At 32.3% G+C, this 27,382-nt stretch overlaps 1 protein-coding gene across 1 annotated transcript in view; it reads left to right on the forward strand.

Annotated features, from left to right (window-relative positions):
* The window catches only part of SI (sucrase-isomaltase), a 123,545-nt gene continuing 96,163 nt past the window's right edge, over positions 1 to 27,382 (forward strand). Inside the window, exons 1-3 of the mRNA XM_082394294.1 lie at positions 1 to 24,098; positions 25,329 to 25,465; positions 27,089 to 27,206. Coding sequence (XP_082250420.1) covers positions 23,981 to 24,098; positions 25,329 to 25,465; positions 27,089 to 27,206 — 373 coding nt within the window. The 5' untranslated portion in view covers positions 1 to 23,980. The remainder of the gene's footprint in view (positions 24,099 to 25,328; positions 25,466 to 27,088; positions 27,207 to 27,382) is intronic.

The raw sequence follows: 27,382 nt of genomic DNA on the forward strand, positions 1-27,382 counted from the left end.
AAAAGGTCATGAAGAATCTAGGGGCTGGAAGGGAATAAAGATGCAGACCTACTAGAGAATGGACTTGAGGATATGGGGAGGGGGAAGGGTAAGCTGTGACAAAGTGAGAGAGTGGCATGGACATATATACACTACCAAATGTGAAACCGATAGCTAGTGGGAAGCAGCCGCATAGCACAGGGAGACCAGCTCGGTGTTTTGTGACCACCTAGAGGGGTGGGATAGGGAGGGTGGGAGGGCGGGAGATGCAAGAGGGAAGAGATATGGGGATATATGTATACGTATAGCTGATTCACTTTGTTATAAAGCAGAAACTAACACACCATTGTAAAGCAATTATACTCCAATAAAGAAAAAAAAAAATGAAAAGAGGAAGAAAGGTAAGGAGGTAGATAACCAGGGAGGGAGGGGAGGAAGGAAGAAAGGGAGGGAACAGATGAGAAGGGAAGGGTAGGTAAAGGAAGAAAGAAAAGTCTCCCAGGGCCACAGCGAGAAGAGAAAACAGTGTAGGTACCAGTCTGCCTACAGATAAAGAATGATTATACATAAGTCAAACATGGGGGATTCCTTAAAAAAACTAAAAATAGAGTTACCGTATGATCCAGCAATCCCACTTCTGGGCATATTTCCAGAGAAAACTCTAATTCGAAAAAATACATGAACCTCAATGTTCATAGCAGCACTATTTGCAATAGCCAGGACATGGAAGCAACCTAAATGTCCATCAAGAGATGAATAAAGAAGACATGGTACATATATACAATGGAATACTATTCAGTCATAGAAAAGAATGAAATAATGCCATTGGCAGCAACATGGATGGACCTAGAGTTTATCATACTAAGTGAAGTAAGCCAGACAAAGACAAATATCATATGATATCATTTTTATGTGGAATCTAAAATATGAAACAAATGAACTTATTTATGAAACAAAAATAGACTCACAGACATAGAAAAAAAAAAAAAACTTATGGTTACCAAAGGGGAAAAAAGGGTGAGAAATAAATTAGGAATTAACAGATAACACACTACTATAAAATAGATAAACAACCAGGACCTACTGTATGGCACAGAGCACTATAGTCACTATCTTGTAATAACCTATAATGGAAAAGAATCTGAATCTATAATAGAACTGAATCACTTTGCTGTACACCTGAAACACTGTAAATCAAGTATACTTCAACCAGAAAAATAAATAAAAAGTCAAACATGGAAAAAACAAACAAACATATGACAGAGAGGTATCTGTTTTGATTTTTAGAGAGTAAAATTCATTAGGGGTGTTAATTAGTAAATTTTTAAAGTAGAGTATATTTAAAATATAAAAATTCATCCAAGAAAATGGTAAAGCGTGTGGCATGAGATTCAAAGGGAACGTTTATATTTAAGTATAGCTGAAATAGCCGCACTTGAATAGTTGAAGTTGAATAGTTTATTTTCAAGAATATATAAAGATTTTACAGTTAAAGTTTAATACTAAATTTTGGAACTTAAGTCACTCATCACCTACTTATTGAGAACTTACATTATACTAGGATATGGAGTCAAAACAAAGTCCCTATCAACACATTGACACACACACACACACACATACACGCACCACCCTGTAATCTTTATATGCCTACTATACATATATACATACCTATATAATTACTTTATCTAGTTACATATACCTGTATACCTATTACATATACACACATACATACCTACTACTTATATTGTACATACGTATATATTTTCTGAGACTGAAGAGAATATCAAAATTAAAACTGGAGACTAAAACCATTGTGGATGAGAAAGTAATTTTATAATTTTAATAACAAATGAATAAATATGGAGCTAAAAGTCATTATCTAAGATTTAAAAATAAATAAAATGAGCGTAAGAAAAAGTTTGTAATTTTATGAAATGACATTGTCTAAGCAATAACAGCTTTAATATGTAAATTTTTTTCAAAATTGTATCTTAGAAGCATTCATACTGGAATATGTGCTCAAATGTTAATAGTGCTTTGTCATAATTTTAATTGCATCTCTTCAAGTTTTTTCTGTTATCTCTGAAGGATTCACCTTGCTAAAATGATTATTCAATTTTAAAAGCATTCTGTTTTTAAAATGTTGTTAAAGAAAAGCCATGTTAACAAATTATTTAGCCTATTTTAAAATGGCACTGCATAAATATTCTGCTAGACCCTCTCCGTGCTTCCTGGAAACCTCTCTGTATAAGATGCATTGACTCAGGCAATCAAGGTGCTGTTTAGTAAATGGCTTCACAGAGCATCAATTTCTATGTAAACCAGTGCTAGTTGCTCTTCTTTATCAGCCATTGTCAAAAGTATTTCTTTTTAAAAGACAAGAATAAATTAAATGAATGAAATATTTCTTTCCCTTTGCTAAGTTTGACAGATAGATTTATATGCCAAATGTATTTGTATTCTGAATCTTGTGTTTTAATTAACGCATGTGCCTCGTAAAAGCACGTGTTTCCAGCCATGTGCGGAAAAGCTGACCCCTAATTATGTGTCCTATCTAATCATTTTTATGGCTGATTATCATAGGATTTTTGTACCGGAGAAAGATCAATTTAAAACAAGTGGAGGTAAATGTTGTTATAATATGGCTTGTTATTAAGTGGAATCAGTTTTATGTCAAATCTTGTCCTCCAAAATACTTAAAGTACATACTGTAAAAATTTGATAAACTGTTCACCTGAAGATAAAATGATCATACTACATATGGATTAATAAATGCAAAAACGAGAAAAGTGGTAAAGTAGGATGAAAAGTCAGGATTCAGGAAGAGAGAAGAAAGAGAGCAGTGGTAGGCAGGAAACAGAATATTATGTATAGACAGATATAGAACAAAGAGATCTCAACAAAATGGTGTATTGTTACTTCTTACTTACCTGGTCTCTTTTTCCCAGTTTCCTCAATATTGTGATGATGTTAAAATTTAAAAATTTTGCATCACTGTTCTTACATATGTAAGACCCCTCCTCTTCCTTACTACCAACTCAGTTTTGCCAGCCAGGAAATAGTCTTGAAAAACTGTTCTGTGTGTGGACAGATGGAGAGGAGGAAGGGAGAGAAGGAGGAATATATATATATACACACAATATATATATTTAACAGTTGACTAACAAGTGAGTGACGATGCTTTAGCAATTATGTCATTCAAGGAAAAATTTATCTCTTCTTTCAGTTTGTGGCGTTAATGAGTAGCCACAAAGTTGTAGCCAAAAATCAATGTCAGATGGTTCTGAGGAAGGTTTTCTGATGATTCTCTTATTATTTGTTTACTTTGGAAGAAATGATTTTATAGAAAATCAACATAACACTCACACAGATCCATCTCTGCTTCTGGGTCATAACATAGTCCTTGTGACTTCAGTGATAGCAGAAGAATCCTGTCTTGAACAGCTTTAGAGTTCTTAAAATGTAAAGAGATTCCCCAAACTGTTTCAGCATATGAATTGCCTAGGAATCTAGTTGAAATACAGATACTTGGGCCACTGCCTTTAAGATTTGGATCCATTATTTCTGGGGCAGGCTCAGGGGTCTGTTTTTTGTGGGTATTACAAGTGATTCTTATGTGCCTTCTTTAAGGACCGCTATTTTAGTAAAACATAAATAAGCCTTGCTGATAACAAACCAGGAGGCTGCTTCTCTGGTCATTCCTATTCTGAGTTCAGAAATTTCAGGCATTTGTCAGCATCTGTACTCAGTTTGGACAACTTTCTGTAACCATAATTGAAATGATTCAGTAATTCAGAATTTGTGAAGATGACAAAAATAGTTAAAATTAGTGAGGCCACATTATTCAAAGAGAGCTATATTCACTGTACATTTAACCTCAATAAGTGTTTATAACCAAAACAAGTGGGTATTATAATGCATTCCTTTGGACTCAAAATCAGTATTTGCTTGGCATCCTACAGTTCCCTTTTTAAATTAGTAAATTAAATCGCTTTCAAAATGCTTGAAGCTTTTTCTTTGTTTTTGAGCAAAGTACATAGCTTTATTGCTGTTATACCTAGGAAGGTGACATTGGAAGCCAATGCCATATTCTTCTTTTCTTTCACTTCATTACCTGATGTAATGAACCAAAGTAGGAGATCTTTAGTCTTTTATTGAATTTGTTCTTTTTTGAATTCCTGATTAGGATGTTGTCAGTGCATACCATAATATCTGGAATTCTGGAAAGCAGAGGTCCATAAAGCTTTGAACAATTCACAGAGTAATAGAAATCTGAGCTGGAAGAATTTTACTTGAAAAACTGAGTAGAAAAATGATTATTAAGAAGGACTGGAGAAACAAAAGCCCTATTTCTCAAATGAGCAAATTCTAGGAATCATGTGGTATAGATGCTAAACATGCAGATTTGATAGGTCTTAAAATCTATGTGTGGACCCTGAAATCTATGTGTTTAACAATTACACAGGCCTTTTTATGACCACACAAGTTTGGTATATACTGAATCAGAATTGATGATGGGGTTAGCTTGATGAAAGCATGTTTGTAAAAGTCTTTACAGCTGAATCTGGGAGGAGTTCATGACCCTGACCACCAAATATGGGTAGGTCTTAGATTCTTATTCACAGTGCTTCTATAATCCCTATAAACTTTTTAAATGCAACTTTATTTTGAGGAAATTTGTATACAATAAAATGTACCCATTTTAAGTGAACCTTTGAATGAGTTTTGTCTCTATACAGTTATAGTGATGCAATACTTGGTACATATTAATGTTTTGAGGAAATATCTATTACTCTTTAAAAATTGAAAATAATTCTCCCTTTGATTTTTTTTTAAACCTTGATAACAAGGTTATCAAGGCTATAACAAAGCTATAACAGATAGCCTCAGAGAATGGCTTGGGACATCTGTTAATAACTTCTGGTAGTTTGCCTATTGTGATAATATGAATGCCTTCAAATCTGATTGCTTAAGTCTTTGTGTAAACAAATTATTTTCCATGGGACTCTTACATGCCCTTCTTTAAGTCTTCATTTGAAGTTCCACATTTGAAGACATTATCCTGGAAGGCGTAACATCCAATAATTACATTTAAGTTTATTCTATTGATAATATTAAAAAACATATGACAGTTGCAACAAATTTGACAAAGGAAGTAAAGAATGCTGTGGAAAGCATCTTTATAAATCACAATCAGAATGCTTTTTATCTACTTTTGGAGAAATTTATGAGTATGTTTGCTGAAACCACAGAATGCCATGTATATTGCCTTGTTATTTCTGAAAATTATGTAACTCCTTCACTTCACAATTACTTAGGATATTCAAGACATGTTTATTCTAGGAGTTGTGAACTGAATAGGTGATAGAGGGTAAACAGTACTATCAAGCATCATCAAATTCGGATCTTTACCCAGCAAGCCTATAAAAAACCAAAACCCACTGCTAACAACCCTTTAATGTGTGGCTTTATTTCATTTATATTTGCTTAACAAATAAAAGTAAACTTGATATGTCTTTGATTCAATAAATAGATATTCTTGATCTACATTTTATCATTAATTATTGCATAGGTTCAGTAGTTAAGAACATGTTCTAACTCAATGACCAAGAATGCTCACTAGATCTTGAAATGTTTTCTCAAATATAAGTTTCTAAATTCTGGGTAGAGCTTGGAAGTAAGGAATGTATTATGGTTATTTACTTGGGCCTTAAATAAATGTCTATGGACCATCCTGTAGTGCTGTTTATTGCATTTCATAGTCTTTTACTTAAAACATCTTTCACCTGAATGGAAAGAATTCCTTTTATAGTTTACTACATTGTACTGTCTAAGACTTTTTTCTACTCTGATCTTTAATAATCCTATTGAATTATGTTTTTCTACCAATTAGGCTTTCAAACTTTTTTTTTTTATTACTTATGGGCATACGGCACTGTCATCTATTCCCTTTAGTTTCCTGTCTTTGTTCAAAGGACTTTCCATAATCTAACTTTGATTTCTGACTGATGTTTATGTTTATGAAAATGTATCTTTTAGATAGTAAGGATGAGGTGTAAGTTCATCCTGATAAAATAAACTTACTAATTGAATGTGATGGTAGTGGGGCAAAGGGAAAATTTAAACAACAAAACTATTTGGTAGCCTTAAATTTGGGTTTGGCACTGGATGCATTTTACATTCATGCTCTAAATGTGACTTCTTCAAGATAACCATTTGTATGAATTAGTTTAGTTTCTTAGCCAAATTGACTGAATTGCTGGTGTTCTCCAGCCACAGTCATGTTTATTATATAGTGTTTGTTGTACTGTTTTAATTTGAGGAAAGCAAATATTAGTTATTTCAAATATTCCAAAACAAATTGAAATTAAAGAATGCATGGAAAGGGACATACACTCTTGACCAAAGCTAAAATATTTCAAGTTATTAATTTCCAGTCCATGTTGTGCTATTTATCTTTAGTTATCCTGAGGGTTACCTCCAAAACCCTATCTTCCACAAGAATCCAATGCAAAATTAAATCCTATGTATTTTAATTTTCAAATTATTTTGCTAAATAATACTTCATTTTAAAGATATGGGAAAATGTGTCATAAAAATGAATGATATGATGTTTCAAGCTTTCACTGCTTTTAAGGACGTTAAATGTTAATAAGTAACTCTAAAGTCAACATACTCTAAATCCCCAAAGTATGTAAGATTCTTTTAAGTTATATAATTATAACTACAATATTCATGTTAATCAAGAGCAATTTAAGAAAATTTATGTGTGTGCTTATCTTTTCATATTGCTATCAAGGAAATTCTGTTTGAAAATATACTCATGAATAGATTATTAAAATTTAGCAGACAACAGCTTTAGTCTTTTCTGTCTGTAACAATCTTATGTCTCTAAACAAGTCATTTAAACTTTCTGAACCTCAGTGTCTTCATTTTCACTGCTAGGAGATAGACATTATCCTCATGTTATAAATTATGAAAATTAAGTGTAAATAGCTTGTCGCTTGTCAAGGACACAAAGCCAAGAACTAACAGAGCAAAACCTTAGACTTAGGTTTGCAGCCTCAAATCCCATGACTTGACTAACTAGGACACACTGTCTTTCATTAAAATAAGGTTTTATCTTTGTGAGGTAAACTGAGAAAAAGAGAGGTTAGAGTACTTATCCAAGATTATATGGTCAATAAATGCCAAAGCTGAGACTTGCATACAGAACTTCTAATTCTGATTCAAGTTCTTTCTTCTGCACCAAGCTGCCTACCACAGTGAAGGCCTCATGAAGTTCAGCGGGAGTTAGAAGAAAAAGACTCTAGAAACAATGCCTGGTGTGTGTGTGTGTGTGTGTGTGTGTGTGTGTGTGTGTGTGTGTGTGTATGGTACATATATGTACCATATATATATTATAAATGTAGATCCAGTAGATCCATTTGTTTTTCAAATTGTAATATATGTTCATGATGCATATTATATACACTATTTTGCTTCTTGCTTTTATTCTCTTGGAAGTCCTGACATAGGAGTCACTGTATAGCTGTCTTTCTTTTAAATGGTTGTATAATATTCTGTTTTATATGTGTACCATAAGTTATTTAACTAGCCCCCAATTTTTTCCCATTCAAGAATGTCTGGGATATCAAAAAAAAAAAAAAAAATGCCTGTGATAAAATGTTCTAGGCCAATATATTTTAGAATGCAAGACTGGTTCTAATTTAGAACAGACTACAGACCTGGAGTTAAGGGAAAAAAACACTGACAGTCATGCCCAAGGTTTTAATTGCCCTTCTGCTATAACTATGCTTGGGAGAACACAAAAATCATTAATGACAATGAATTATTAAGGCAAAAAGCTATTAAGGAAAAGAAAAATGGTAAGAATATGAGTAACAAGAAAGGAGAAAAACAAAGAGTTAATTAAAAGGGAACCCCCATAAGGCTATCAGCTGATTTCTTTGCAGAAACATTGCAGGCCAGAAGGGAGTGGCAAGATTTATTAAAGTCCTGAAAGGGAAAAGTCTGCAACCTAGAATACTCTACCCAGCAAGATTATAATCTAGAATAGAAGGAGAGATAAAGAATTTCTCAGACAAGCAAAAACTAAAAGATTACAGCAATACTAAATCTATCCTAAAGGAAATATTAAAGGTCTTCTATAAATAAAAAAGAAGCAGGAATCTATAGGAAAGAGGAAATAACAATTGGAAAGTAAATCACTTAAATTAACCAGTACACAGATTTAAAAAAACTCAAAAAACTTTCTATGAAAGTGATGATAACCACAATGAACAGCAAAAGGATGAACATAAAGATGTAAAAGAAGACATCAAAATCATAAAATATTGAGATGAGAGTAACAAAACGTAGATTTTTTTCCCCACAATGTGTTTGAGCCTATATGACTACCAGTCTAAAGCAGATATAGATACAGGAAGGGGTTAACATAGTTGAAAAACAGGGTAACCACAAATCAAAAACATACAATAGATTCACAAAAACCAAAAAGAAGAGAACACAAAAATAATACAAAAGAAAATGACCAAACCACAAAAGAAAAAGAAAAAGAAAGGGACAAATAAGAAATATAAAATCAATGGGAAAAAAAGGTTTAAAATGGCAACAAATACATATCTATCAGTAATTACCTTAAATGTCAGTGATCTAAATGCTCCAATCAAAAGACATGGAGTGGCATATTGGATTTAAGAAAAAAAAAAAAAAAAAAGATCCTACAATATGCTCCCTATAAGAGAGTCACTTCAGGGCTAAAGACACACACAGACTGAAAGTGAGGGGATGTAAAAAGATATTTCATGAAAACAGAAAAAACAAGAAAGCAGGGGTCAAAATACTCATATCAGACAAAATAGTCTTCAAAGCAAAGGGTAGAAAGAAAGATAAAGAAAGACACAATATAATGATAAAAGGATCAATACAAGAAGAGGATATTACATTCGTCAACATATATGCACCCAATATAGGAGCACCCAAATGCATAAAACAAATACTAACAGACATAAAGGGAGAAAATTATGGGAATACAATAATAACAGGAGACTTTAACACCCTACTCACATCAATGGGCATTGCTTCAAGACAGAAAATAAATAAGGCAACAGAGATCCTAAATGATACAATAGAACAATTAGACTTAATTGATATTTTCAGGACATTGCGTCCAAAAAACAGAATACACATTCTTTTCAAGTGCACATGGAACATTCTCTAGGACTGACCACATACTAGGGCATTAAATAAGCCTCAACAAATGTAAGAGAATAGAAATTATTTCAAGCACCTTTTCTGACCATAATGGCATGAAACTAGGAAAAAAAAAAGAAGAAATGGGAGAAAAACAAATACATGGAGACTAAACAACATGCTACTAAAAATACCAATGGGTAAACAATGAAATCAAAGAAGAAATTAAAAAATACCTTGAAGCAAATGACAATGAAAACACACCATACAAAATCTATGAGATGCAGCAAAAACAGTTCTTAGAGGGAAGTTCATAGTGATACAGGCCTTCTTTAAGAAACAAGAAAAATCTCAAATAAACAACCTAACCCACCACCAGAAGAATTAGAAGAAGAAGAACAAATGAAACCTAAAGTCAGCAGAAGGAAGGAAATAATAAAGATCAGAGAGGAAATAAATAAAATAGAGATTAAAAAAACAATAGAAAATATCAATAAAACCAAGAGACAGTTCTTTGAAAGGGTAAAAAAAATTGACAAATCTCTGGCCAGGCTCACCAAGGAGAAAAGAGAGAAGACCCAAATAAACAAAATAAGAAATGAAAAGGAAGAAATCACAAGTGATACTACAGAAATACAAAAAACTGTAAGAGAATACTATGAACAATTATACACCAGCAAATTCGACAACGTAGAAGAAATGGAGAAGTTTCTAGAAACATACAGCTCAGCCAAACTGGATTAAGAAGAAATAGATAACTTGAACAGACTAATCACTAGAAGTGAAATAAAATCTGTAAAAAAAAAAAAAAAAAAAAAATTCCCTACAAACAAAAGTCCAGGACCAGATGGCTTCACAGGTGAATTCAACCAAACATACAAAGAAGAACTCATACCGATCCTTCTCAAATTCTTCCAAAAGATTGAAGAGGAAGGAACACTCCCAAAGACATTTTATGAAGCCACCATCTCCCTGATACCAAACAAAAAACCAGACAAAGAAACTAACAAAAAAGAAGATTACAATCCAAAATCTTTGATGAATATGGATGCAAAAATTCTCAATAAAATACTAGCAAACCGAATCCAACAACACATAAAAAAGATCATACACCATGACCAAGTTGGATTCATCACAGAATCACAAGGATGATTCAACATATGCAAATCAATCAATGTGATACACCATGTCAACAAAAGAAAAGACAAAAACCACATGATCATCTCAAGAGATGCAGAAAAAGTGTTTGATGAAATTCAACCCTTACAATAGAAACCCTTACGAAAGTGCGTATAAAGAGAACGTATCTCAACATAAGAAAGGCCATTTATGACAAACCCACAGCTAACATCATACTCAATGGTGAAAAGCTGAAAGCTTTTCCTCTAAATTTAGGAACAGGACAAGGATGCCCACTCTCACCACTTCTACTTAACATAGTATTGGAAGTCCTAACCACAGCAGTCAGATAAGAAAATGAATAAAAGTTCATTGGAAGGAAAGAAGTAAAACTGTCACTATTTTCAGATGACATTATACTTTATATAGAAAACCCTAAAATCTCCACCCCCAAAATATTAGAACTAATAAATGAATTCAGCAAAGTAGCAGGATACAAGATTAATATACAAAAATCTGTTGCTTTTCTGTACACTAATTGTAAACTATCAGAAAGAGAAACTAAAAAATAATCCCATTTGAAATTGTATCAAAAATAATTAAGTACTTAGGAATATAATTAAGCAAGGAAGTGAAAGACCTGTACTCTGAATACTATAAAACATTAATAAAGGAAATTGAAGATGATACAAAGAAATGGAATGATATCCCATGCTCTTGAATTGGAAGAATTAATATTGTTAAAATGTCCATACTACCCAAAGCAATCTACAGATTTAATGAAATCTCTATAAAAATACCCATGACATTTCTCACAAAACTAGAACAAATAATCCTAAAATTCATATGGAACCACAAAAGACCCCAAATTTCCAAAGTAATCTTGAGAAAAATGAACAAAGCTTCAGGTGTCACCCTCCCAGACTTCAGCCTACAAAACTACAGTAATCAAAATAGCATAGTACTGGAACAAAAACAGACACATAGATCAATGGAACAGAATAGAGAGCCCAGAATTAAAACCACATACTTATGGTCAATTAACATATGGCAAAGGAGGTAAGCATATACAATGGAGAATAGACAGTCTCTTCAATAAGTGTTGTTGTGAAAACTGAACAGCTGCATGTTAAACAATGAGATTAGAACATTTCCTCACACCATACAAAAATAAACTCAAAATAGATTAAAGACCAAATATAAGACCTGAACCCAGTAAAAACCCTAGAAGAGAACATAGGCAGAACACTCTTTGATATAAATTGTAACTATTTTTTGGATCCGTCTTCTAAGTTAAAAGAAACAAAAGCAAATATTTTTAAAGCTAAATACAGGCCAGTGTGTGGGGAAAAAAAGAAACAAAAGCAAAAATAAACAAATGGGACCTAATTAAACATAAAAGCTTTTGCACAACAAAGGAAATCATCAACAAAAGGAAAAAAACAACCTACAGAATGTACAAAAATGTTTACAAATGATGTGACTTACAAGGGGTTAATATCCAAAATATATAAACAGCTCATACAACTAAATATCAAAAAGCAAGTAACTTAATCATAAAATGGGCAGAAGACCTGAATAGACATTTTTCCAAAGAAGACATACAGATAGCTAACAGATGCATGAAAAGAGATTAACATCACTAACTATTAGAGAAATGCACATCAAAACAACAATGAGATAACACATCACACCTGTCAGAATGGCCATCATCAAAAAACCTACAAATAATGAGTGCTGGAGAGGGTGTGGAGAAAAGGGAACCCTCCTACACTGTCGGTGGGAATGTAAATTTGTTCAGCCACTATGGAAAACTGTATGGAAATTCCTTAAAAAAATAAAAATAGAGCTACCATGTGATCCAGTAATCCCACTCCTGGATATATCCAGAACAAAAACTCTATTTAGGAAAGATACATGCACTGCAATGTTCATAGCAGCAGTATTTACAATAGCCAAGTCATGGAAGCAACGTAAATGTCTATTGACAGATGAATGGATAAAGAACATGTGGAATATATATATACATATATTTGTGTATATACACAAACACAATGGAATAATATATATACACAAACACAATGGAATAATATATATACACAAACACAATGGAATAATACACAAACACAATGGAATAATACTCAGCCATAAAAAAAAAGAATGAAATAATGCCATTTGCTGCAACATGGGTGGACCTAGAGACTATTATATCAAGTGAAGTAAGTCGTTTCTCAAGACAATTTGGCCTTATATAACCTGAATCCTGATAATAATTTAGGTTAAGTTCTTAATATTGTTGGGTGGGAGTACTTATCCTTTTTCTTAATGTTTTAAAAAATGTTTTAGCCAGAAATTAGTCGAGACAAATATTAGGTCTCCACTAAAGGCAATCTTTATGCTTGGCTCATGTTATTTAAAGGTTTTATTTTTCCAACAAGCTTCTTATGAATCATATTGCTTCATTTTTAAATTTTCTTTTAGATAAACATTCACTTTTTCCTCATTATCTTGATTAAAAATAATTTATGCAAGATTTTAATTCCTTCAATACATATAGGCATGAGTTAACATTTTTCCTGTAGAATACATCTTGGAATTCAAACTTAGTAGAATGTACATATCTCTAATTGCATCACTAAAATTTTGTCTTCACTATAAAATTTTAATTAGTAAATATTTTATTAACAATAAATTTATTAAATAAGGTAATTAAAGAGAGATAATACACTATACATGATCTAATGGAAGTATATTATTAAGCATTATTTGGACAATTAAATGTAAATCTAATACTAAGGTAAACTGAGATATTTGTTGTATAGTAGAGACTAAGATAAACAATATTTCAGCCTGAAAATGGGTACATCTTGACTCTTGCTTGGCTTTTCTTGTGGAATGTTGTGTCAATCAAGTCAGGAGCTAAAGTGAGTTTGGATTTTGTTGTTCTAAGGGCACCCTAATTGTATCACAAGCTTCACATTTCTTTAGAGTCACCTTACTTTTGAATTGTCCTTACTTCAAAAGAAGGGAGGGGAAGTATTGGATTACAGCGTATGTTCTCAGTGCTTGCTCCACCCTCAGCTTTAGGTCTTGCCTTTTCCTCTGTGCCTGAGAGAAGGTAAGCTGTCTCCATGCTCTTGATCTCCTCAATTAACTGCAGAATTCTGTTTCCTATATCTCAGTGGTCTTTAGCTAAGCTGGTGGCAGGGAATATTCTCTGTTGTTCTTGTTCACCCTCTATTTTGGGCAGTTACTGTGTCCCTGAGTCTCAGGCCTGGCTTTCTCAGTGATTCTGCCCCATTCTCAGCTTTAGGAAGACATTTCTAATGGTCTGGGTCCAAGACATATTCTTGCCCCTTTCCCTAGATTCAACAGGTCTTCTTTACCTATGCCCCAAAGATGTCAGGGTTTACTGCCTTTTTCTAGGGTCTTAAGGCCTTTGCTCCATAGGGGAGTTATGGAAGAAGGTGGAATATTATGCCTTTCTTGCTGTGGCAGCCATCTCCTTCCACTATGCCTGCCTCACCAGGGAGGATTTCCCAAGACTCTCCATCTAGTCCCCAGTCCTATGTTTGAAAAGAGCCTGTGAATAGGTACAAATTTCCCTTGTGTCTTTGGCTCGCAGGGTTATTCTCATGAGGGCCACACACAACCTCTAGCAATTCATTACAAATTTTAGCTGAATTCTCCTTACTGGTTTGTATGGCATTGATGTCCATGTAATCTAGGTAAGCAAAAGTTGGGTCCTGTGTCTCCTTGCATTCCTCTAACTTAGATTCAAGTTATTAAACTTACTTGTAACCATCAACTGTCCAGCGAATTCAAGAAAAGTGTGGTTTTTCAGAGTAGTCAACTTTTTTGTTGTTTAAAAAGTGGCAGTATTGTGATCTTTCCAGATTTCTATATTCCAGGCAGAAGTTAGAATCTCCACATTTTGAAGTGTAAGTAAAACAAACTTCTTTTTAAGAAATCGTGTTGCTAAAATTGACCTATCAGAAAGTAGAAATTCTTAGCAACTCAGTGTTCATGGAAGAAGCTGATGAAATATGTCTTGGTGAAAGGAGTTTTCAGTTTCATGCTAGCAACCTTGTGGCTATCAAAAGCATTACATGCTTTCTGAGTTGTTTTCCTCTGTTACTTGGGAAAGAGCAGAGCAGTTAATTAGATATGTGTATTATAGGTGACATGCAACACATGGAATTTTCCTGGATTAAAATTTCTTTTAATGTAATTCAAATAATGTAGTCCAAACCTAAAATTAACCCCAACTATTAGTTTTACTTTATATTGTAGGTATAGATTCTCAGACATTCTGGAAGAAATAATTACAATATTAGTATTGTAAACTTTGTTTTGTATATTCTGAAAACATCAGAGAAGGTTGCTAATAATATAAAATGTTATCTCTTTGGTCTGTTTTCTCATTTTAATTTGACAATTTTCCTATTGTGTCATAAAGAGTTTCATAACTTAAGACTTTTGTACCCAGTGCGAAGTCTCACATACTTTATGAGGCAGTGATTGTAGAAATGGGAGTACCATTCATCACTTTATCTTCCTTAATGCAAAGTTGGCATTTAGTAACATGTCAATAGGTTAGAATGGTCATAGGGAGGGTGAGAGGGAGGGAGACACAAGAGGGAAGAGATATTGGGATATATGTATATGTATAGCTGATTCACTTTGTTATAGAGCAGAAACTAACACACCATTGTAAAGGAATTATACTCCAATAAAGATGTCAAAAAAAAAAGAATGTCATAAAATTATCAAAATGTAGTGAATATGAATATTAGAGTTGGGCAGAATTTCTTAGTTCAATGGTTGCTCATTAGCTTGGAAAACTTATGAGTTAAATGAGCTTTGAGTCTATATTTTCCTCCTAAAAACTTATATTTCATGAAACTACTTCTGATATAGGTGAATACTAAAATGAATATTGGAAAATATCTGATATAATTTTAATTGAAAATGTAGAAAGGTTACATCTTGGAGATGCTCACTCATTGGGGTACTTCATTACCTTCAAATAATTTGTATTTAAATTGATTTAAAATTCACTTTTAGTAATTGCCAACTAATAAATATTTTGTGAATTACATTATGGGTGAAGAAATAAGAAACTGAAATGTTTAGTTCATGTTTCACTGAGAAACTACTGTCATTGTTGAAACCTTTATAGAATTAGAATTGGAAATTTGTTAAACACAGAGTTCTATGCAATTTTTACTAATTATTCTTAACAGTATAGTAATTACCCCAGAAGGATTTAGAAAGTTAAGTTTATAAGCTGGCTTCAGTGTTCTTATTTTATTTGCCAAAGAAAAATGGCTTTAATTCTCTAGTAAATATTTATTTAAAGTAGGTAAATCTCACAGTGCTAAGGGAATCAGATTAATTTTAGAGCATCCTCTAGTCACTTTAATTCTATTTTTCTTTATTGTTATGCATGGAACTACTATTGCAGGAATATATACATTAAGTAGCCATTCAAAAGAAATCATGCTCTGTTTACTTTTAATTCATTACTTAGTCTTTTTTATTATTGGCTATTTCCAATATGTGAATGAATATTCCATCATCAAAAAGTGGTTTTTCCTACAATAAATTCCCTAGCATCAAAATATGGAAATAGGGTCAAGAAAATTATTAATAAGTTGGAAATTTTAGGACTGTTTTCATAAACTAAATATCATTTTGATATTTATATCATTTCAATGATATTTGCAATGCAAACAATAATAATCAGAAAGATTATTTTCAGGCATTCATTTTTATTAGTTCCATTTTATGTGAACTGCATAGACTGATATTACACAGAAAAAATATTTTTTTACTATCATATGATTGAAATTTAATAATAGCAGTCTATCTTGTGGATTTTTTCCAGTGATGATTAAATGACGGATTTTGAAAATTAACTTACTAGGAGTTCTTCGAGAACTTATATTTGAAATGAACCAGCCCTTCCCATCCAAGTCACTGTTCACATTTCAAGAATGCAAATTTGACAAAAACAAAACCTTTCCCCCCAAAATAGCAAAGCATGAATAATAAAGTAACAACGAATTTTATTTCCTTTGGCAATCAATTTATAGTGATTCTATTAGTCCTTTTAAGATTTTATTATTTTTTTTTTAGTCCTAGATATTTATGCAGGGTATGTATGCATATAGTTTCCTGATTTGTAAAAATCTACAACTTGGCAATCTACACAACTGAAAGCCAGAGGAGGTAACAGATAATACATATAATCCAACTAGCAACCTCTTGATTTATAGTGGACACTCCTAATATTTTATCATTAGAATTCATAATTCAATAGCCAGTTTCTATTCTTACCATCTGTATTGGATGTGTATAAAGTGCTCTAATAAAGACGGTCAAACCTTCACCGGTTCAAAGCAGAGAGATTACTTCTCTCTCATTCAACATTTCAGAGGAAAGTTAATGATAAGGTGGATAGGTTCCTCTGGTTCACAAGATGATCCAGGAATTTAAATCTCTTCTAACTTCTTACTCCACTGGGGATAGATGGTCAAAGCTGGCTTACAGAACCACATGCTCATAGAAAGAATTAAATAGAAGATGTGGAGGGCAAGCAGTTTCTTCTTGAAAATGTAAGGTGGAAGTTGCATGCATGGATTCTGGTTTCATCTCACTGACTAGAATTTAGTTACATCATCAAAATCAACATCTGAGAGATTGGAAAATCTAGTCTGTAGATACGCATGTACCTTAATAAATTTAGGGGATTCTCTGCCACTAAAAGAAGAAAAGAGAGAACACAGAGAAAATGAAAAATTGGCTCTGTTGTTGGTGATGCTGATAAACAATGTTTTTAAGTAGACCATATTGTTGTTGCAAAAACTGACTTTTGCTTGTATTACCAGTGATGTTCCCCAGCTCCATTTTGTTCTTCCCACCTCCTGAACAAGGATTAGGATATTTAATTGTTGAATTGCCCTCACTTCTGGACATTATCCAATCCAGACCTAGTCCCTCCCCCTTCTCTAATTTCTCTTTGTAGTCACTTAGCATAAGTCCAAATCCTATAATAACCCCCTCCCAACTTTGTCTGAGACACCTTTCCCTTCCTTGTTTGAATTCAGTCATGTTCCTGGTGGTCTTTGGCTGGTTGGCTTTGACAAGGGAGAATCGATATAGGTATACAATTGGTAGTCACTGCTATATCTTGCTTCATAAAATGTTGTGTGTACTATTGTGAATTAAGTAAAGGGGAGGAAGACATTGTCTTTGCTCTCTAAATGTTCTCAGTCTCATGTGGGCAATATAAGCAAGCATGGATACCTGTTATATGAGATAAACTAAGACAGTACTGTAACACAAGTATAAAATACACTGTTATGGAGGGGAATGGGGAGATATTAATTAATGCTCTTAAGGGCAAGTAGAAAAATTTGAATAGTCCCTTTGGAAGAAGAGTGATGTCAACTGACACTAGAAAGATAGGTAAAATTTATATTGAAGAAGGGCAATCTAGCTTCTGGACCAAATAAGCACAGATGTGAGAGTAAGAAAATGGAAGAGCTTAGTAGATGGATATGGCAGGAGAGTGGGTTGATTGAGAATGTAAGATGAAATGGCAGACACCAAATTTAGAGTTTTAAATATAAGATTAAGAAGTTTAGATCTTTATCTCCAGGCAATATGTGATACTGGAATACTGCCTTGAGATTAAAACAAGTTGCATTATTTTGTTGGGGAGAGGTAGGTGGATACTTTAGGGAAAAGAGAGAGAATTAGAATATCTGGAGTCTGGAAGACAAGTTAAGAAAGAATTATAGTAATGTAGGTTTGAAGTTATAAATTACAACAGCAGCAGTAAAGCAGTAAAGAAAGGATTGCATATAAGATATTGACAGAGAAGCAGTTGCAGAATTAAATGTCTATATATGATGCCGAACAAAAAGGAGCTGAAATTTTTGAGCTTTCATGACTTGGAGAAAAGTGGAGCTATTAAGACAGAGAGATAAATAATGCTCTTGATGGAAACAGTAATGAGTTCTGATTTAGATCTGCTGAAGATGAGTTATCTGGAAACTTGGGTCTAAAACTTAGAGGAATAGCCATATCTAGAGCTAAAAAAACTGGAGAGTCAGCTGTGCAATTTATCAGCGAGTGATTAGACTGGGATACCAGCACTCATCATGGTCTCTCTAATGGTGCTGGCCTCTAGCTCCTTACATTGTCCTCTAAATTCCTTTGCATTCAATGTTTCATATGTGTCTTAAAGCAGGAAACTTGGCTTCTCTCTTTGTATTTGTATCTACTCTACCTACTTCCAGCTTCTAGAGGTAACAACTCAAACAAATTTAACAATTCCTAGAACCTGTTTACATCCCTTCTCCTCTCCCCATGTGGCCATTTTCCTTCTAGATTTTTCATAGGCCTCTGAAAGAAATAGGACATTTTTGGTAATTCAGGGTTTTTTAGTACCTCTGCATCATCACTGTGAAAATCAGATTTTTCTCTTCTGTTGCATTCTGCTGGCCAGCAATACATGAAACTAGCATATTAAATCATATAACTTTTAACCTAAAGTGTATGTTTGATATACATAAGTTATACTGAAATACATACAGCAAAGTCCATGAAGAGAGTACTTAAATGTTCTGATTACTAAAAGTGTCAATCACCAGGTATGGTTTAATTTCACTCTTGGTGTTTACAACTTTTTTGCCTATTGCCTACCCAACTCAGTTTTTCTGTTATTTTACTTCATTAAGTTTTAACTGTTTGTACAATTTGTATATTAATAAGTAAAATTTTTAAAACTCATAATTGCTTTTAAAGAAAAACAATATATTTTAAGTTGAAATGCCTTCTTTCATTGCTGTGTATGATTTCCCTATATCTATAATTGAGTACCCTTATACTGGGGTTTTGTCTAAATTTACCTTCTAAGCAATTCATGAACACATTGCTTCCCTATTGGTGAGGTTAATGAATAGAACCAGAGCTAAGGTGGGGGGATGTATGGAACAGAGGGAGCAAAAGGAACTAATCAAAGCAAAGCCCAGCTCATAGCACCAGAGAGGGAAATCTGGACACAAAATTGAAGATATAAAAATTTTAAATCACATGAAGCTTTTTAAATAGCACAAAAACTGTCACTCAAAATATGTCTACACATAAAAGAAAATCTAAAAGATGACTAATTAAAACTTGACACAAATTTAGTTTCAATTCAAAGATGTCGGAAACTGGAAAGAGTGTTTGCTCTTACTCTTAAAAAAGGGGAAGAAAGGTGGACAAACTGCTAATTAATTACTTTGTTTTGAAACAGTCAGAAAACTGAAATTGCAGCGAAACCCTGAATTTTAAGGTTGATCCATGTTGTTGCATGACTCAATATTCATAACTCTTTACTGCTGAGTAGTACGTCATTGTATACATATGCCAGGTGTTGACAGATACCTGAGGTATTTCCAGTTTGGGGAAATTATAAAGTTGCTATAAACACAGATGCCGAAAATTTACAAGCAACTTGCTTATATCTATTTGCTGGGATTTTTATTGAAATTATATTGAATATATAGATCTAATTGTTAAGAACAAGAACTTAACAATATTGAGTTTTCTAATCCATAAATATGGTTTCTCTCTCCATTTATTTAGATCTTCTTTGACTTCTTTCATCAACATTTTGCTGTTTTCAGAATAGAGATTCTACATATATTTTGTTAGATTTATACCCAAGTACTTATTTTTCATGCTATCATAAATTATCTATTCACTTATAACTCTCTAAATATTGGGCTGGCCAAAAAGTTTGTTCGGGTTTCCCCGTAACATGAAAAACCCGAACGAACTTTTTGGCCAACCAATATTTATAGCTATATCTATTTCTTTCTATCTACCTATCTGTCTATCTATATTTTAGTTTCAGTTTCCAGTCATTCTTTGCTTTTATGTAGGAACATTATTGACTTTTGTACCTTGACTTTATATACTGTGACTTGGCTACATTCACATCTTTGTTCTAGAAGATTTGGGTTGATTTAATGAGATTTTCCACTTGTATAATTATGTGCTTTGTGAATAGAGAGGAAATCACTTAAAATTTCTATTACATTGGATTCAGTTCTGCCTGTTGAGAGTATTCTAGAATGATTCTTATCTTATTTCCATATCACTGCTCTTTCTATACTGGAAGTTCTCCTTTATATCTCCCCAGGGTCTTAACAGTACTCCATACATCTGCTTCTTTTACTGTTTCTATGAATAAGTATTTTTATTTCTAATTTGTAGATAAAGAGACTGAGGCTTGAAAAAATTAGCAAATGTGCCCAGAGTTTCTCAGGTGTATGTGGTACAGCTGGTATTTGTACCCAAGTCTCTTATATCAAGTCCTTTGCTCTTAAACATTATTCTAGCTTAAACCAGCAGTATAATTGATAGCACATTTTTTTCTGTATGAAATTGCATTTACACTATAATTTTTGATAATAAAATTAGTGCTATAACTAATAAATAGATAAATAAAGTGTTGATTTTATTTCTGTATTACTTATTCATATAGCTCTACTTTTACCTTTCATTCTTGTGGATTTTGTCAGTTCTTCGGCCTTAAGATTAATAATAAGACACAGGAGATAACTTATTTAATCATTGCCTTTTATGAAATATTATCTGCTAATTGTTAGTTTCTGCAAATGTTTTTCAAACCCTAGCTTACAAATATGTTTCCACTTTCCAGTGAGAGTTTAAATTTCACACAATGAGATAAAACAGTAATTAAAACAACATCCAAATAGTAGAAGAAATACAATTTTGAAAAGAGAAAAAACCAATATAAATAAGTACTTTTATGTTCTTAAGCTAGCTCATAGCTTCCAGAAATCAAAGAGCATCTGAGAGCACAAATATTAATTAACTAGATTCTAATTAACTAGAGAGAGATATTTACACAAGCTGTTTTCAGGGTTAAGGTTTTTTTAGACTGCACGTGAGCAGAAGTTTATTAAATACTGATAGGCTGGTGAGAGTGCAATAAAACATTATGAGTAGCTCAATTTATAGCTGAGCAGTTTTCCCTGATCATTACTTTGGCAGCCTCGCCCAACTGGTACAGCAGAGCAAAAAGACCAGACTAGGAAATAAAGTAAGTTTACTGATCGTATGTCTTTATTACTTTTGTGTTTCCAAGTAATTGTGTGTTCCTTTAATTCATGTTAGCAATATTCCTGTCTATCTGCACTTGTTTAAAATAGCAACTATAACATATTTTCATTTGCCATTTTAAATATATAGCCCCTCGTACTAAAACAGGCAAAAACATTTCTAAATTTTTTTAAAGATAGAATATTTTCTTTGCCCAGCTCTTCATTAAAATTTTTGTCAGACTCAAGTAGAATCATAGCAAGTTTAGTTGAATTGCTCTATATAGATGAAAATGAAGATCAAAAATATTTTGAAATGTAAAGAAATACTCTAGGTATGATTAAATATATTTTATTTAAGAAAAATATATATGCAGAATAGAATGCTACATTTATAAAGCATTTAATCTTTTGTAGCGGATCTTTTAAAGATCAGTCATCAAGTTAACATCTAATAAAGTATTACTCATTTTGAAAATAAATATACAGAGAAAGGACATCAGTATATAATTTCCCCAAAAATATTTTGCTTAAAATTACTGTGATCCAAAATACGATCACTGTAATTACCACCTACAGCATATGAACAACTTTAGTACTGATCACTTATAAGTACTCATACGAATAATTTAATTTTGGTACATTAATTTTATTCTGATTTTTTTAGCTTAAAGAGGGTTAGCTTCAGGACAATGTGCACTTTTTCTTAGATTTCCCTTAACAAAAGAAATGCATAATCCTTTTTATTGGCTTTTTGATCTCAGAGTGAAATTACTTTGAGTGATAGTTAAACTTATTTAAAGTTAAACATTAAATGCAACTGTGTTGTTTCTCACATAACATTGAGCAACTGGGTTTCATTTTCTAAACAGTTACTTAGATCATGTCGCTTTATTTAAATTTAGCTTACATTCATTCAGGTTCTCTGAAGATTCCTGATGTAATAAACAGTTTACATATCTACAACAGGAAATCATATGCTAAAATTGAATGCTAATCTTTAAACATTCAATCATAAGGTATATTTTTAAAATTGAGCTTGTACTTATTCGATGTCAGGCTCTGAACTACTTTCATGATTCTTGCTATTAGGAATATAACAATCCAATGGAGGAAATTAACACATGTTTAAATAATTGCAATATATATACTATGTGCTATTGTAAAATGGGAAGAGGATAGATTAACTCTGCTTCTAAAAGTAGGAAAACATCCACAGATGACATGGCACTTGAACTGGGCATAAATTGGAACTAACCCAGAAGAGCAGATGTGGAAGAATTGAAGATTAAACAGCATTTACCAAGAACACATGTTATTCAAAAAAGAGATATTTCATTGGTGGGGATAAGATAAGGGTATAATTCTGAAAATATTCTGGAGGTAGAATCAACAGCACTTGTTGAATGATTTAATGTGGTAGAAAGATATGAAAGAGGGAAAAGAAGTTTTTAGGTTGGAACAACTGAGTATATGAACTGACATAGATAGCTACAGGAGGAGGGACTGGTATGAGAGGGCAAAAAATTTTATTTTAAAACCAGCAATCTATAAGAGCAATTACTGTGAAAATTCTGAATTTCTATCTAGGTATATGCCATTGAATTAAAACATATAAAAACATAAAATACAGAAAAGCCATGGAAACTTAAAGACTAAGAGAGATAAGAGATGTATGGTCAAAACTAAGTTAAAAAAATAAGTTTTAAGATAATTACTAGAGAAGAGCTCTTCCCTACCTACATTTAGGACCTCTGGATGCTAACTCAGATGCATAATGTTATCTGGAATGAATATATATTTTTGATATGAAAGTTTGGTATATTTTATTTGCTATTTAAGGGTGGAACTTGGAGAGCATGTAGTTTAATTTTTTTTTTTTTTAAGAAACAACTCCTAACTATATACCATATGTATGTGTGTATATATATATATCTCTGTGTGTGTGTGTGTGGTGTATATATATTTTTTATAACGTTTTATATTGTACTCTTTTATAGAATTATATTTATTTTCTTTACCACATATTTATATTTATATTCTTTTCCACAATATCCTTATAAGAAAGCACTGTTGGAATTGGAGAGCAATAGTTATAGTACGAAGAACTGGATTTTTTGACTTTGAAAAAAATAACATTTTCTCTAAGCCTGAAGTTCCTAATGAGTAAAATGTGAATAACAGCATCTCCTTCATACAATTGTTGTGGAATTAAGGAACATAATGCAAGCATAAGCTTTCTTTGACTTGAAAAAATGTTCTAAAATGAGAGAGCAAGATGCACCTAGTTGGAGATCTTTTTCCTTTTGTATTTTCATTTTAGTGTACTACTATAATGTGCATCACTAATTCATTCTTTCTACTTAAAACTGCATGTGTTGTTTACACTTTTGCCAATGTGTATTATTTTAGATTATAAACTGATAGAGCTGTCTGCTGCTCTGCTCATGTTATGCTTAGTAGACAAAAAAACCAAATGTGTATAATTTTATATTAATAATGGTCACTTATTGTAGTTGTATATTCTACATTTCAAACATATATTCCTTTTCTTTCTTTAGATGGCAAGGAAGAAATTTACTGGATTAGAAATCTCTCTGATTGTCCTCTTTGTTATAGTTACAATAATAGCTATTGCCCTAGTTGCTGTTTTAGCAACTAACACACCTGCTGTTGAAGGTAAATAATATTGAAAATACTTATTATAGTGAGGTTGAGATAAAGTTTACTCCATAATAATTATGGATTTTGAAAAGTAATGTATATGAGATGAAATGCATGAAGAAAGATCTTCAGGTAAGTTACACAATTACTCCAACTTTTTCTATCCATTTTATTGCAGGTTTTTCAATGAAGCATCATTGTAATTAAGGAATCTATGTGCTTTGATATTAATGGCCTTCCCCATATTGTGTTACTTAAGAAATAGCAAAGAGGCAAAAGGATCAGGATGTTAATAAACAGTGGAATAATCATCTATAGTTACCAGTGAGGTTCTTCTAACCAGTAGGAAATCTCATTAGTGGGGTTTTGCTCTGGGTTTCGGACAACTGCAGGGAGGTGGGGGGGAAATTTAGGGGGATAATCTCTTTGTCATAGGCTTAATTTTTTATTAAGAAGAGAGACGTTGTATGAGAAAAACAGGTAGCAGGAATGAAACAAGCTTGAAACGTTTATCTTTTTTTTTCTGAATATTTCTATCCTGATTTAAGGTTGATACATGCCACTCTGATCCACCTAATCTACTTTTTCTTTCTTCGTCATTCTGTCTTGACTAAATCAGAATTGGAAAACATATTGCAAATTATCTTCTAATCTAACTGTAGTTAGCATTTTCTGCTGCCTCTGGTCTCTTGTTTTACCTTCTTTTAGTAAACTGAAATCTCGCTACATTGTGAAGCAATCAAATTTATCTTCCCCATCTCTGATTGCTAGAAAGTCGCTCTTTATTACACAGAGCTGGGATTTAGTTTTCTTTACTATTCCCTGCTTTCTCTTCTATTCACTTCAAGTATCTTCTTCCTCTTAATCTTCTCTTTTCTGCTCTAATTCTTGTCTCCTTCTCTACATCCTTTCCCCATCGATGTTTCTCCACCTTCTTTCTTCATCTCTAAAACACAATTTTTAAGCACAGTGGGAATATACATTTTGTTTTCTTTTGAATCTACCTCAAGACCTCCTGTGAATGTATTTTGATTCTCTGAAGGAACAGTCAACAGTTTTAAATATCATTTAGATCTTTCCCTTTTGGTGACTAGGACTTGAATTTGTAGGTTTTTTTTAATGCAAAGTTTATGTTAATTTTCATTATATATACATTTATGAATACTTTCAATGTATTTGTTACTTGAAAATTTGAAAAATTAATTTAAAACCATGTTTTCTTTTATTGACCTTTTTCTTTCCCAGAAGTCAGTGGTTCTACTTCAACCCCTGCTACCATTCACACAACGACTGTGTATCCTGGTTCAGGAAAATGTCCAAGTGTGCTAAATGATCTTATCAATGAGAGAATAAACTGCATTCCAGAACAATTTCCAACAAAGGTCTGCAACAAAAGTCTTTAATATTTGTATGAATAGATATATAGTATGATAATTATATTAAGATAATTATATTAAGATAATTATTTAATATTGGATCAATTCCATATTTTTAAAACTCTAGCCATTAATTAGGCTGCATTTCTTTTTATTGTATTTATGTATGAGCAGATGAGAGATAATGGAAATTACTGAGCTTGCTTTTCTGTACTTCCTTTCAATTCAAACTCACAAGTTAATATTTTCCCATGCTTAACAAGCTATTGTTAAATTTATAAATCTTCATGAAATTCTATCCTCTCCAATCTACTTCTTAAAAAAAATGTATAACCTTTGACAATATAGAACATTTGAGAAAGATATCTACATTCTATTAAAGTATTTGTGATGATAACATTAAGAATAGTCTGTGGAAAACAAACTAACATTGATTCTTCTAATTTTTAAAAATTATTTATTTTTATTATTTGGAAATTGGGGAGAAGGAGCTCAAATGGAGAAAAGTAAGTGTAACTGAATGGATTCACATAACCCTAGTTGACTCTCCCTTGGTCTTCATAACTTGTGTGGGATTAAAATGTCAGTGAGTGAATTTGTGTGTGTGTGTGTGTGTATGTGTGTGTATTCCCATTTTGCAATGTCTATATCAAAAAGTCACACATACTTTAGATTCTGTTACGTAATGACCCTCCAAAATGCTCAGCTCCCATTTGCTCTCATTTGCAATATACATATTTGCATGTGTATGTGTGCACGCGTGTGTGTATGTGTACCTGATGTCATTTTAATTTGATGTTAAAAATAGGAGAGAAGTTAACATGTATACTGTCAGCTGGTAAAAGTGGAGGCTTTTAACATTTTTTTCAAGGCAAATAGCCAAGAAGAAAAAGCTCACAAGCATTCAAATTATGAAAACATGTCACACTATTAAATTTAAATATTAAATAGATTTTTGATTATACCAATGTTAACACACAGCAGCACCATGTGACTCAACTTTTACTATAAACATATATAATTTTTCTTCCACTTCATATAATCTTTCCATATAGATCATAAAATTACTGAGAATTTAGTATTTTACTTTATTCATTGGATGTTGCAACAACTGGCACATAAACTAGTTTAAATCATATTGAACTACTAATTTTCTGGAAATAACTACCTTAAACATTTTATGTAGGCTTAAGTTTAAGGCTATATCTTCATCTTTATAGCCTCACTTGCAACTTGATACATAATTGGTACACAATAAATATTTTAGTTCTTCTGCATTGACTACATGACAACAGAATAGACTGTAATTATGCAGAGGGCAGGAACCTTTAAAATAACATGAGCTTACAATAATGTGTATTGATATGTAAATTTGATAAATCACAACTCAGAACATCAGTCTCTGATAGGGTGTAATTGATTCAATTTATCAAATATTTACATTTCTTCCAAGTGAAAGGAACAAAAGAATAAATGATATTTTAGCACATTATATATTTGAAGAAATAAGATTGTTTTTTAAACATTCATTCAGACATTTATTGGAATGAGTGTATGTTTAAAAAATAGAGATTGACCCATATGACAACAATACTAACCCCATGATTCCTTTAATAAATGTTTTATCAGACACTTTGTGCAGCTCGAGGTTGTTGCTGGAGGCCATGGAATAATTCTGTTATTCCTTGGTGCTTCTTCGTAGATAACCATGGCTATAATGCTGAGGGAACAACATCAACAAATACTGGTGAGAAGTGTTCTATCATGATGATCCAACATATTTTAAGTTGAATGAAAAAAGTACATTTAAAAATTTTCTTTGGAAAGATATCTTAAATAAAATCAAATGGGAAATATGTAGACAAAAATGTTCAAATTGGTATATTGAGGACATTTTTTGCATGATTGTATCTTCCAAATGAA

Source organism: Balaenoptera borealis, assembly GCF_965194805.1.
Source record: "Balaenoptera borealis genome assembly, chromosome: 5".
NCBI lineage: Eukaryota > Metazoa > Chordata > Mammalia > Artiodactyla > Balaenopteridae > Balaenoptera > Balaenoptera borealis.